This window comes from Strongylocentrotus purpuratus, unplaced genomic scaffold (assembly GCF_000002235.5).
Source record: "Strongylocentrotus purpuratus isolate Spur 01 unplaced genomic scaffold, Spur_5.0 spur5_scaffold_6, whole genome shotgun sequence".
Classification (NCBI taxonomy): domain Eukaryota; kingdom Metazoa; phylum Echinodermata; class Echinoidea; order Camarodonta; family Strongylocentrotidae; genus Strongylocentrotus; species Strongylocentrotus purpuratus.
The window spans coordinates 43,220,400-43,234,538 of NW_022145612.1; the positions used below are offsets into that span (position 1 = coordinate 43,220,400).

Below are 14,139 nucleotides of genomic sequence, written 5' to 3' on the forward strand. Positions count from 1 at the left end.
TGATTAATTTCAATTCAATTAAATAAATCCCTTTATTAAATCTGTAGATAAATTTGAACATCGGAGAACCTGGGAGGGGGTTTGTTGGGGAATTTTAAGGAAAATTTATTGGAAAAATTTGGCTAGTCAACTTCTCCCTCTCTCATACTTCTCCTTCAAACCATCTCCCTTCACTCAAAATGGTAGTGAGTATATGCCCTTTGAAGAAAATGGACAAAACACGTTATCTATCTCCGGTCGACCGTCCAAGTCCTTCGTATTGATCAACGCCAAAAGCACCAAGATGCGTTTTCAATTTGCTTCTCATGAAAATAGCCCGGGTCGTCACGACCTTGGGGAAATATTTCAATTTGGGTATGATTGTACTTTGAGAGGCAATTTGCAAAGCTAGAAACAGTGAATGTCCGTCCCAATAGATTCGACACTTTATACAGAGGCCCGGAAAATAACCAAGTGAAAAAAGAATTACAAAACACGTTCCAAGAAATTTGCCAGTGCAAAAACAAATCAATGGTTATTAACAAGAAAAGATTTCATTTCCTATCTCATTTGATCACGTGGCAGAATGTGCCAGTAGCATCAAACGGAGAAGGAAAGGGGAAGTACCCCTCCCCAAACTATGGATGTCTTGTGATTTTCCTGACGTGCCCGCAGTTCGATTTATTGACGATTAGTTTACGCTCCCACCCCTCCCCCACACACAAGTGAAGACGCTTGTGCGATTTAGTTTTGTTTTTAAAAATCACATTGATTTCTTTATGCATATACATGAACACTGCTGTACATTGCTGATCAATGCTAATCCAAGTATTTTATTGTTCAATAGTAATATAAAATACCATTACCAATAATAATCCTTTCTACTACTTGGTTATAATAAGTGCGATATACAAACCATCTTTGTGATTTACTCTTGAAATTAGGCTTTTACTTGCATCCTTCATTATTACATCCCATTTTAGATTGTACGAGGAACGGTAAATCACCCTAGCTAACCATGACATCACCAAGGGCAATATGAAATGATGTGTCACGAGTGGATGACTACAGATGAAAAACTGATAAGAGCCAAGAGATACAATTCGCTCTTGACATGACGTGTTGAGAAGGAACACAAGTTACCACAAGTGACATAATTTTAAACATTACACTATATCTGTATATGAGGCATGACCAAACGACAATCCAATACCAGCCAGCGAAATAGCTTGGCAAGATTAGGAAACGTTCACACTGACTTATTTTACACATTCGTAGACACGCTCAGTGGTGCCCAATCCTTTCATCGCTACAATTGCAATGCACCAGACATCCTTGCCCGCACAAAAATCCACTAAACACCTGCATCTGTAACGGAGCTAAAATCTTGTGCAAGAGTTGGTATGTTTGTGTGAAAAGTGCTGATCTCCCTCGATACTGGACGAGATAAGGCTCATTTCATATCTCGTCTGGATTGCCATGAATTTCTTCTTCATCAATTTTCAGTTATCGCGCCAAAAACTTACCTTGACGATATCGTACATCAGGGAATACTTGAAGAGCTCGTCCAGTTCAATTGAGTCGTTTTCCAGAATATCCTGTCGAAGAAAATGAATAATAAATATGGGAATTAGGAAAACGGAAAATGCAATTGCATTCTCCCTCAGCTTGGAATACGCAACATAAACGCACAAATGCAACAAATTATTTAGGGAAAAAGAACCTAACATAATACAGTGATGCAGTTTATCTGGAGAATACAAAAGTACATAATCTTAAAGTGTATTTTCACTTGCTTAATACATTGAAGTGTACATTTATCTAAATTGCCACAAACAGTGTTTTGGTGAACTGTAACATTTGGTTGTCGCCCGCCATTTAAATCGTTATGGCATATTTTGCAATGAAATCGAATAAAAAGAAAGGTTTCTCATGGAGGCCAAATCATATCTGATCATATTCTTAATTATCGTTATAAACAAGTTTATAGTAAGTCTTTATAACAATTCCGATGAATTGTGATGTAAAAACCTCTGATTCGAAGTTTGATCTTACTCTGGGATGCATTCAAAGACTATTTTCTCGCATTTATTACAAGTTATGTCAAGGAAACTCTTACAAGACGTAATTACCCGCCTTATCGCAAATCAGGCAACCCTGTTTACTTCTGTCATTTTGTGAAAAGCCCAAGGGCTAGACCATCGGTTCAAATCACCAAAATCCTACTATAATCTGTAAAGTTACATCTTCTTTTCTTCCTAAAGACCATTGCATACGCCTCAAAACCAATCTCAAATGACTTTTATTAAGAACTGTGACGCACCAACGCCTACTCATGTCCTGAAAACATTCGATCCTACATTTTTCTTTGCCTTACATAATTTATTTTATCACAGCCAAACACATGTTCACATGGATAAAAGCGGATCATGCCGATTATTTACTTGGAACAGGTACACTTTGATATACATTTTGACTAATTTGTCGGATGACAAGGACTGACTCCACCCCTCTCGATATGACATAGCAATCCCCCTCCCCTCTGGGTCAATACAACTCATGGAAGTCTTTTTCAGTTATAGCACAAGTTTTCCTAACTCTATGCTCACCTTTCCGTCAATAACTGTCCCAGACAAAGATGACATAAAAAAAGTGACAGATGCCCAAGAGAAATCGCAATGATAATGGATTTGCTGAATCCGGGTTAAATGACAGTCTCAGCTTAGCTGGTATCATCTTTCATTCAGCTTTCATATATTACCCATCAAAACTACCCTCTGAATATTAACATAATAGTCGGTACTGATAAACCACTAGGACACAATGTGAATCAGGAACAAAATTCGTTTCATCTTCTTTAGCCTATATACATATCAATGTTCCCTTCATAAAATTGGACTGGTAAATTTATTACAAAAAAGAGAACATTTATGGAATCGGGGTAATGACGTGGTTTTCGTTCATAATTTTTTCCTCCGAGATAAGATCTCTTCTCATCGCCTCTGTTCCTTTCCACTTTCTATCTTGTCAACATTAAAGTCACCCCTGCCATTCATACCATTCACTTCATCGTTATCAACTGTCTTGCCCAATAAACCATTAAATACAACCACATAATAGTATGGGAAACAGGTGGGTGATATATAATGGTGAAGTATGTTGTATCTTCAAAGTGGATTGGTTAACATGGGAAGAGATAATATTATACCGCAGTAACAGGATTACAAGGCACTCGTACGGTTATTCCACCTGCAAATGGCAGAGGCCATTGTGTGATAATGTCCGCATAAGAACGAGCACCATAAAAACCAAACCGAAATTACATTAAATTACCGATGCTGACATTTCACCAAATACTTCAGATATTCATATTTGAAAGAGAGTAGGACCATGGACCTACATGAACTAAGAGAGATAGGGATTAGAATGACACATTTGAAACATTAAACAGAGACATACAATGGAGGGGTGAGATAGAAAGAGAGAGGAATGCGAGAGAGAAAAGGGAAGAGAGCGGAATGCGAGAGAGAAAGGGAGAGAGAGAGAGAGAGGGGCACGGGAAAAGAGGAGAGCGAAAGAGTGAGTGCGTGCGATGGTGGGTGTGCTTGTATGTGTGAGTGGGTGATAGTAAGAGACAGGCGGTAGGAAAAGGGAAAGAAGCATGGAGGATTGTATGTGTGTGTGTGTGTGTGAGAGAGAGAGAGAGAGAGAGAGAGAGAGAGAAAGAGTAAGGTGTGTGTGTGCGTGTACTGTGTTTTCCGTGTGCCATGTGCGTGTGCGTGTGTGTATGTGCGTGAGGGATATAAAAATAGAATTTTGACAAGATTGAGGATGATGGATGCTGAATGACAATGAGGTTTCATTAAATCCTGTAATCAAGCTAGCAGGTGATCTGTATAAATTCTTCCCATTACATTTTTCCATAATAGTAAGTTACCCCCCCCCCCCCCCCCCACCCGTGTTTGTGCGAAAATCACTCAGTATATTTTTAAGGAATTTGTTGCACGCTATAATATTTTTCGGTAAATGTGAAATTTATACTTCAAAATGTATTTTTTTAAGATAAATATGGAAATTACATTTGATGTCTTGTTGATGATCATGTATTATAGTTGTGGATGCAAACTACAATACCCTTGGTAATAACTGACGATAAAATCTGGAAATTACATTTAATGCCTTGTTAATGATCATGTTATTCCGCATTATCTCTTATATTTGTGGATGCAAGTTACAATACCCTTGATAATAGCTGACGAAGAAAAGCCGTTAGATTCAACTCTCCCCGTATGGATGGATGTCCCCCTTGAGTGAACGTTCTACGACGATTTTTAAGCACATTGCTCACTCAGATTTTGTAGCCCTCTTCAAAGATTCTTGCTGGGTTTTTTTCTGCGACTATATATTTAGACGACTTGAAAATCATTCGAGTGATCAGTCTTTTTGAATAATTCAGCTATTATCGACCATAATTCTACCTCCCTGGTTTAAATAGCCCATTTGATGCAACTTTTATTGATTTCTTTAGTGTAGCACTTAAGTGTTGGGTTCTGTGAGATCAGCATCAGCTTCACATTACAGATTGTCGTTACATTTGCATAACGTACAAAAACAAGGGAGGGTTTGTTTGCTATGTTTGTGGAATGATGAAAACCTTTCGAAAATAGGAAATCTTTATCCTGGTGAAATGTCATGTAATGTCATGAAAAGGGCAAGTTGTTTGGTTTGCTTCACATGATTTGTTGATACATTGTAACGCTACTAATACACTAATGAAACAAAACGTTTTACTACATAAGTACAGGTATACACTCGAACGTGCCTTGGAGAGATTTTGCATTTACTAAACGAGCTCCCTTAGTTGGGTTTTTTTTTTTTATAGAAGAGTCTGTCAATCTTAGCGACGAGTTGAGGCACGTTACGACCACTTGTCAGCCAATTCGAACCCGAAAACTTAATAAAAACTCTCATTTAACAGGAAATGAAAGCAATGCGATCATAAAGCCTGCGGGTACGTAATGATCTTTTACGGTAACATTGGCAAGCGAGTGTTCTCTACTAGAAGGGGCACGTAGCAGCATAGTAGACTGGAGGAAAGGACGATTGCTCGTAGACTATTGGAACCAAATAAGACAGAGCACACCGTTCTTCAGTCAATAACCTTTATCACAAGACGATGTAATAATGGCGTCCAAGGGGGGTAGTAAGATACAGTACTTACTACTCCTGGGGCTTCGCCCTTTCTACACTTCACTCTTTTCTCCAGCAACACGTGATACGTTCTTGAAGGAGACTTGATGCGTTGCTTATCAAACAAAGTGCAATAAAACAGTCGAGTATTCCACAGATTTACAGATACATGAGAGTCGAGAGCGATACGAACGGGAGCCTGCCATAATCTCATCATTTGCAATGATTAAAAAACCAACACAAAAATGGCCACAGGGTAAATATGCCTCAGTTTCATCTCACCATCGAAAATGGTTTTATCTGCGTTACCTTACTTGAAGATAAATGACTTGGCTGACTTGACGCTTTATTTAGACATACTCGCCCTCCGAGCATTTATGTTGACTTTCCTTTTTGTCAGAGCTCTCAAGATTTGTGCTTCTTTTGCTATGATTATAAAAAAAATCTAAGGTATTTCATGAACAGACACTAAAGACATAAGATTATACATATTTTCTTCAATTTTTGGGATGTCCGCAACCACCATGACTGTAGAATAATTGTCTTCAAAGACGATGTTGGGTTTTATGTCTCCCGCTCATGTATGATATTATCTAATTGTTTAGCTTCGAAGTAATGTCAAGAAAAAACGTGTATTTTCGGTTCAACGTATATATTTTTTTAGTATTATTCTAGTAAATCAAGCACAGTTAGCGAAAAATATCAATTGGAATAGAAAAAAAGATTATTAAACAATTCAAACATTTCATTTTTTATTTAAACCTTTTTGTCATACTGTAAAACTGTGCCACTTTTCAAATTAATTTGGCATGCAATAGCGAAGGAGATTAAACTCCCACAAAGAGCCCTTAAGAAAACCTTATGAATGCACCCCTGAGAACTACAGGAGTATAAATCTTATACATAATTTATAAACCCAACAGAATCGATTTAGCATATTTAGGGTGGGTGTATGGAAATCAAGTTCCCCAAAGAAGTATACTTTATCGGTTTAACTTGGTTAAAAGAGCACCTTGTGATGGCTTAAAAACAGACATCATGTTAAGTGAGGCTTTTGTTAAAAAGCAAACTTGCTAGAAGCAGCTAGTAGTAAAAAAAAAAAAAAAAAATGGCACATTTTTTTGCTTCATAAATTATGCAGGGTAATTCTACACCCCAACCGCCATCCGCCCGCCCTCTGCGTCAACCTGACAGAAGCTGTGAGATTATAACATATGTATGATTCTGACAACATTCAAACTACATAATAATCAGTAGTCATGCTCCTTGTTAGGCTCTTAGCGCGTTCAGAGATTCGATATTTATTAAGCAACAATTCAATTTGTTTCCCGGAGGCTTGTAAGGTTCAATAACTGGAGACACAGGTGCAAAACAGAGATCTGATTTTTTTATTGAAAAACCGTCATTCTATAAAGTGATAATGTCGTGAGTCATAAATTTCATATCACTTCAGGCTTCTAAGATAATCGTGGCTGACATAATGGACTAGACGAATGTTCTTTATTTCGAAAGATGATACTATAAAGCGTGGAATTGCGCGACGCGTGCCGAAGGTCATTTGATTAAATCGGAATTCAAGTTAGAGAAAACCTTGTTAGGGATTCGATTTGTCTCTTCATTGTCGCTGCATTTGCAGACAAACTAATAAAAGCCCGTAGGATATTCGTGCCAAATGACAGCGACCTATGCAAACTGTCAATCACGGCCATGACCTACAATTATTAGTAAAACGTAGGACTGAGATTCGTTTCTGTCTGTTCAGAAGGTGAAGCTACATCAAATAGATGCGGGCATGATATTTTAAAGACTTCCGTAATCATTTAGCTATTCCTCAACTCGTATACACATTGTTTATATAAGGGAAGGGGGCATGCCCCCGTGCCCTCATGACCAATGAAAGTGCAAATATATACTTATTACAAATAAGGAGAAGTGAAAACAATATGGAAAAATTATTCAACTTAGTACGACAGGTGCTCCTCATGACACCTGTGCCCCCTCCATAGCGTTACCCATGCCATGCCACTACATACTTATACAGTTTTTTCAGATGAAAATCAACCATGATGAAATACCCCGAATACCCAATCAAATGATATATTGCATATTCATTTTGCCAGAAAGGACCGGAAAATTTGCCTATTTATCTCTTTTCATGATGATATTAGGAATCTTCTTGATGACTTTATGAACCATCACCTGCATGAAGCCAAGAGGCAAATGAAAAGAGCAATGTCAACTATGATGACGGATTTGGCACGTACATGAACATTAAGGGCTTGGAGCTTTAATGGGGACATGTAAGAACATCTCGTTCTTAAGGAATGGTTACAATTCGAAAAGACACTACAAGACTCCGACTTTTTAAAGGTACTAAGTCGCATTTGCATGCCAACAAATGAAAGGTTAAATTCCAACAGCATTTGAAAGATAATACTAGGACACGGCTAACGTTTAATTTCTGTACAATTCTACAGAATTCGATGTTGGCCGCAAAAGGGATACACCACCTTTAAAGGAACCCAAAATGTGGTGAAGTACACGAAATTCAAAATGTTATCATGATTCACAAGAGACGACTACAATGACGTACTCACCTCACTTTTGAAGATTTATGTGACAAGTGTTACATGTTTTGAAAAGTAAAGTATCTTTATTCATTTAACATTTGCATTTTTTCCTACTGAATTCATTTCAAACTCTTGCATTAGACCGCTGAGTTTCCCTCTTCCGTCAAATACAACCTACCTTTTCCCCTTCAAAACCTCAATTTGAGTTACGAGACAAAATCAATACGGTAATGTTTTCTCTTAGCCAATACTGTCCTAGGAGACTGGGTTTCCTGAACTGAAAATGCCCAAGCAATTACATCTCTCCATATTTTATCGTCTTTTTTTTAGGACCGGATAGGTTTAAGTTACGCTCTCCTTTTTAGACCTAACCAGTATAATGGTTCGTTGAAAGAGGTCAATGCATTAAAGGGAGTCTGACCGTTACTAGGGGACAGTATGTCCCCTAAAGCCGTCGGTCCTCTGGTTGCTTACTATCAAGCATTTATGCTTTCTTGAATAACCACCACTAAAATTAAAGATTATGGGGCAAGCAGAGAAGGGAATGATGACATACCTGCAAGCTTCCTTTAGGGCAATACTCTGTCATGATGCTGATGTTGGGTGCGTCGATGCATGCTCCAATGAACTTGATCACATGATCATGCTGAAGATCGCGGACCTGTAGTAGAGCGGAAAGGATATAAGAGGAGATAATATTACAACACCTAATAATAGATTGTGTCCCTTGAGCGGTACAAGGAGAGACAAACAGAATGCTAAACATGCTAAATTGTCTTTGTCTTTACAGTTACTCTGTCGGTAGCGGTAGTGTATTGTTTCCGGTTGCTTAAGGTCACATCCATTGGAAAGGAGTCTTTGAACAGGGTCCTTGGCATGTTCGGGACCTAGATATCTAGAGTATATAGCCACAAAATGTGTGTGAATAGGATATATAATTACGAAAGATATGAGGTTCATGGAAAAAAAAAAACAGTGGTATGGAGTGTCAACAAAGACTTTGCAAAGGAACGCATTCACCAAGGACGTTTGTATGACATCGATGATGATTTATGATTCCATATGGGTTAATCATGTTAATGTAAACTACTTCTAAGATCATCATCTTGTGGACAGTGATATACGCAGGATATGAACATAATACATTTATTGATTGCTAGCCTACTTTATTACCTTTAGATGTGAGTGAAGATGAAAACAACCCTTTCCATGTTCATTCTTTAGGAAAACAGAAAGCTTACAACACGTGTATAATATTGGCTTTCGTGATTCTTCTGAAGGCTATTCTAACAGAACAAAATACAACATGTACAATAAAGAAAATACAGTTGCTCTCTTGCTTTGTGTGTTACCCGGTCAATAGTTTTCTCAACATTAACAACTGGTCACTCCATTTCGACAAGGAAAAAAAACTATGGATAACAATTATTCATTATATAAAGAAAAACCTCAAGACTGCTTTTGTTTCTAGATTCTGAGCGCTCCATTATTATAGAGCTGAGAATGAGAGGTCACGGAGAAACACGGGTGAGAATCTCTCATTTACTTGGGATACTAGAGACACAGAAACTCGCCTTCGGTTACCCGAGTCATTATCGATTGGTGGTCTTATTCGAAATCAGAGCACTTGTCTGCGCTGTTTAGATGACGAAGAAGAAAAAAACCGGAGCAAGTTAATGAAAGTGCGGAGTATCGCTGAATAAAATCGGAGACATACCAACCTAAACAAACTCCATGCGTTTTCTCATCGATTTCATTCTTCTTAAATCACAAGGCTACGTGGCTCTTTATTTTTTCACCACTTATAAAGCTGACTCGGTCAAGCAAAATGGTTGACGGTCAAGTCATATTGCTTTGGATTTAATGAGCAAGTCAAATTATATACAAAAGATTTCACCTCGGTTTTGATATGCTAAACAAACCATTCGCCCTTCCTCTCTGCTCGAAACATATACCAAAACAACTCAGTATTGCTCTCATCATATCCCAGACTCTACATCATCATGGGAAAGAGAGAATCTTGCTATACTCTGTGGCATGAGTCAACCACAAATGAGGTGAATATTGCCACCTCGCTTCCAATTTGAGACGATGCATTATCCTCAAGATCATTATCTGTCAATAGTGTTTGGCGTGTTAAACCGCATTGTAAATCTCAGTGAATATCTGAGGCCATTGGCAAGCACCATGAAGGATGCAAAACATATCGACATTTTCGCCGAGACGAGAAACTTGAGTTCATCCAAACCTCACAAAATCATTTTGATAAAGGATCTACCGAGGATGACCCACTACGTGGCAGTATACAAAGGGCCTTTCTGCAAAAATCAATTTCATTCGCGAATTTGGCAATCGAAATATTAGGGATGAGTTGGGAAACTTGAAAGAATAATAAACCTTAAGAAGATATGCAGCTGTTTTTTAATAGGTTGAAAATCGTGATAGTCTTTTCATTATTCGAAGTAATCAACAGATTTTATATCGACGATAAAAAACGTACGCTAAATTGTGACAGGGGCAGATATCTCTTCCCAAAAGACCATTATGAATAAATTTAATCTGTTAATCCTTTTTTCGAATCCTGGATCTCCAATTTTTAAATATCTGCATAAACATGTCGTTTTGCAAAACAGACGAAATCAGAAGATATAGATTAGGCTTCATTAAAGGGACTTTGTAACATTGTTCAGATGAGAGATAGTGGTGCTAAGGCATTGACTTCAATGCTAGATGTACAATTAAAGATAATCTGAAAATTTGAGCGAAAACGGACCAATATTCATGGTACAAATGGGGAAAAACTGATCCGATCGATTCCTTAATTCTCCCAACTATATTATTACAATTTAATGACATTTTAGGTGAATGGAAATCCCACAAAGCAATAAAATGGCTCTACATTCCATTCCAGACGCTTTAGTGTTGACACATTTTTTTATAGCCTGTTTTAATGTCTTTTTTTCATGGAAAAACGGTTGGGGAAATTCAAAAAATGGTTGGGAGAATTTAAATTCAGAAGCGCCGCACATCGATGCCCGTTCGAAAACCCGTTGAACTTTGTTAAAAATCTTCATATTGCGTGAATTAATTTCGGATTTGGGGCATCGTAGTTGGATAATCCATACATACAAACATAATTTTACGTGTTTTGCATCCTGATTCAACAGATTTGTGAAATCAACCATCACAATGTTACTAAGTACCTTTAACTAGCACTTGTTGGTATGTAGATCTCCGTTGTTCGTTTACCAAACAAGACAGATTCATTATAACTTAGGAGGAGGGGGGCGAAAACTTAATCCGGAGTCTTCCAACTTATTGCATTAATTAATTGCTAACCTGTCATAAATGTTAACAATTCATTAAAAATCATAGAGTCTCCTTTTGTGATTTTGTGCGAAGCGGGTAAACATCATTTCTTTCATTTATTCATTATCTCATTTAAAATCTATTGATGATAACCTTGTGTTTCTTTGTGATTACAAGAATCAGAGTTAAACACGAAATAAATCACATGTTGGCGCTGATGCTGCTGAGGATCGTACGAAACGGGTATTACAGAAATGCAAACTAGAGCATTCAACTTCATGCTTTGAATGGAATAACCACAGGAAATAATAATAATAATGACAATAATAAAACATAAGACCATGTACTTTTCTGTATGTACCATGACCTCTCTGATTTCGGCATCGTATTAAAGACAGTGGCTATAAACATGTTCTTTTTGAATAACGATTGAATTGAGACCATGTCAAACCTAACTTGAATTTAATGGAGGATAAGTATTGGATAATCATTCTGCTATATAGACCTCTGTCTACTTTGATGAGATTTAATGGGTCCCTAGGGGCAAATATTCTCTAGGTACACAGGGAAACAGAGCATAGAGTGATTATCTCAGCTAAAATTGAAAACAAAGTATGCGCCTGTTTTGTATGTACGTGGGTGCACGTTAGAAGGTAATTCCTGTGTTGGGTTAAATCATTCATGTTGGAAACAGAGTTTAACTTTAGTAGATGCACTAATTTAGAACTCGCCGGCCTCGATCTCGCCATTCTAATCAAACGAAATTGAGAGCATGAATGATTTGGAGGAAGTAATTTTTTGTACTAGGAAGGATGATGTTTTTGTGTTTATAGGCCACTTATGTCGGGCGCGCCTAATCATGGAAATGGTTGCAAAGTTTGTATAGTGTTACAGTGCATGATAAGGTTATTCATGAAAGTGATTCTTGTCATCAAAATAACATGGCTTGCTTTCGGGTAAGAATGTGAATAATTGCGACATCAATATATTAAATCAATTTACACTTACGTTATACAGCCAAACTTTTCCGAACATTTAATAAACAAGTCAAAGTTTACTATTTATATTATTAAAAGAAAACCGAGAAGCAGCTTCATACCATGATTTTGGACTAGGGGTGACGTAATCGATTCGGGCTGCCAGAGGCTCCTACGACACCCCACCAAAAAAAAAAATCAGAAATGAGCGAGGTATATCTAGCTTGACACCCCCTGTCTAGATACAGTCGGGTTTCCAATTACATATGACCCCCCTTCAGCATCCAAACGGGCACGGGGACAAAAGTCACGATCGAAATATTTAGAGCAGGAGCATTAAGAAGTCAGAATGCCGCCAGACCCGAATGCCGTTCGGAAGGTTATTGTTTCTGATTGTTTCTCCACTTTATTTCACTCACAGCACCAGTCATCACTTCTGAATGCAAAGGCACTAAATCGATTCCCAGCGCCACTCTTCTTTTCTTGCCCCTTTTTTCATCCACTTTCTCCCCCATCTCGTGTTCTATTAAATGCTTGCCACTAAATATAAAAGTTTCCCTTGGAACAATGCAGGCATGCATGGCCACGGGATGAATTTTCGGGGGTAATTACTAAGGAGCAAAGGTTTGATTTTGATGATAGAGAAGGCAGGGATCATCAAACTAAAAAAGATGGCACGCCATTCATGCATATGTAACGTCATAAAGACTGGAATAAAGAAAGTATTATTTTGGTAGTTACTCACGTGTTTGATTTCCATTAGTACATTCCTGTTGAGCTCGACCCGCTGGCGATTCACTCGCTTGATTGCAATCACGTTACCCTGTAGCATTCACAAATAGAAAATCGAAACAACCAACAAGAAAAAATATTAGAGACGATGAGGCGAATACTAGGTCAGAAAAAAGGATGATAGAAAGGAGCGGAAAATTGAAATACAAAAAAAATATATAACGAAAATGAGTTCCATTATCTTCAATTATGAAAACACGGGGGACAAATATGGACGGTCTAGGCGTACTCCAGAGTGATTTGGTGTCATTTTCTTGGCTCTGATTTGCGCCATTATGATGAATGATGCATGTAGATTTTTTTTGTCTCGTTTTTAAAAGACAGGCAGAATTGGCTGATTTGGGGAATACAACTCTGCTCCGGTGAATATTTATGTTACATCGGTACGAATTGTGACAGATCCATCACGCTGCTCTCTAAAATGGCAAACTATTTCAGGGATAAGTCACTCGTGTAATCTCTTTAAAGGGTATTGGCACAGAAAATATGAAATGGAGTGTGCTGTACAAAAGGCTTATTTTACACTTGAAAACCGACTTATATAACGAGAACATAACTATGGCATTTACTGTTTTATCATGCCGTTTACGTCATTTTTGTCAAAAGTTAGAAATTAGTCAGAAAAGTAGAAAGTTATGAAACGGCAGGAGGCATTATGAAAGGAAACAATGCTTATGATATCGATTTGTTAGCACCTTTCAAAATACATAATTAAAAATTGTTCCTATGTTTCATCCTAATGTGTTTTCTTTTCTGCCTGCTATGGTTAATAGAAAAATGTCGAATAGGAACGTGAACACATAAAACCTACATGAGCATCCTTTTTATAAATATTATCTTCCAACGCACCTTTGCTTTATAGCATCCGTTACTTTTTGTAACAAACACAAATAAAGATTAGTGGTTATTTTATATTAAAGGCATGAGTAATCTTTAACTGCAGCTAAAAACTGTTTTTCTCTTTAATTCATACATTGTAATTCACATAAAAAAAACAATGATTAAAGGACGAGACAATTTTGCTTTTCATTCATAATCCTAGAATGAGGGATTGTAAATTGTAATAGCTGATGTATTAGGTACTTAATACCACTTTCGGACTTATAGCTACATTTGCGCACATTGTTTTGGGTAAACATAATTTAAACCATCTGGTCGTTCTCAGTCATTTCTCTGTTTGGTTTCCACCATCAAGTTTTGATAGATGGTGGCAGAGTAACCCATATTTATAATTTCAAAAGGCAAGTATAAAGGGAGAAGAAACCGAGGTACAAAAAATGCAGTATATGATTTCTAATACCAAAATTGCATTCCAGCAGAAA

The 14,139-nt window shown here is 37.4% G+C and overlaps 1 protein-coding gene across 1 annotated transcript in view; it reads right to left on the minus strand.

The window, feature by feature from the left end:
- LOC576434 (atrial natriuretic peptide receptor 1) overlaps positions 1 to 14,139 on the minus strand; it is a 107,552-nt gene that overhangs the window by 21,593 nt on the left and 71,820 nt on the right. Inside the window, exons 8-10 of the mRNA XM_030972422.1 lie at positions 12,771 to 12,848; positions 8,296 to 8,400; positions 1,506 to 1,577 (exon numbers count right to left, since the gene is read on the minus strand). Coding sequence (XP_030828282.1) covers positions 1,506 to 1,577; positions 8,296 to 8,400; positions 12,771 to 12,848 — 255 coding nt within the window. The remainder of the gene's footprint in view (positions 1 to 1,505; positions 1,578 to 8,295; positions 8,401 to 12,770; positions 12,849 to 14,139) is intronic.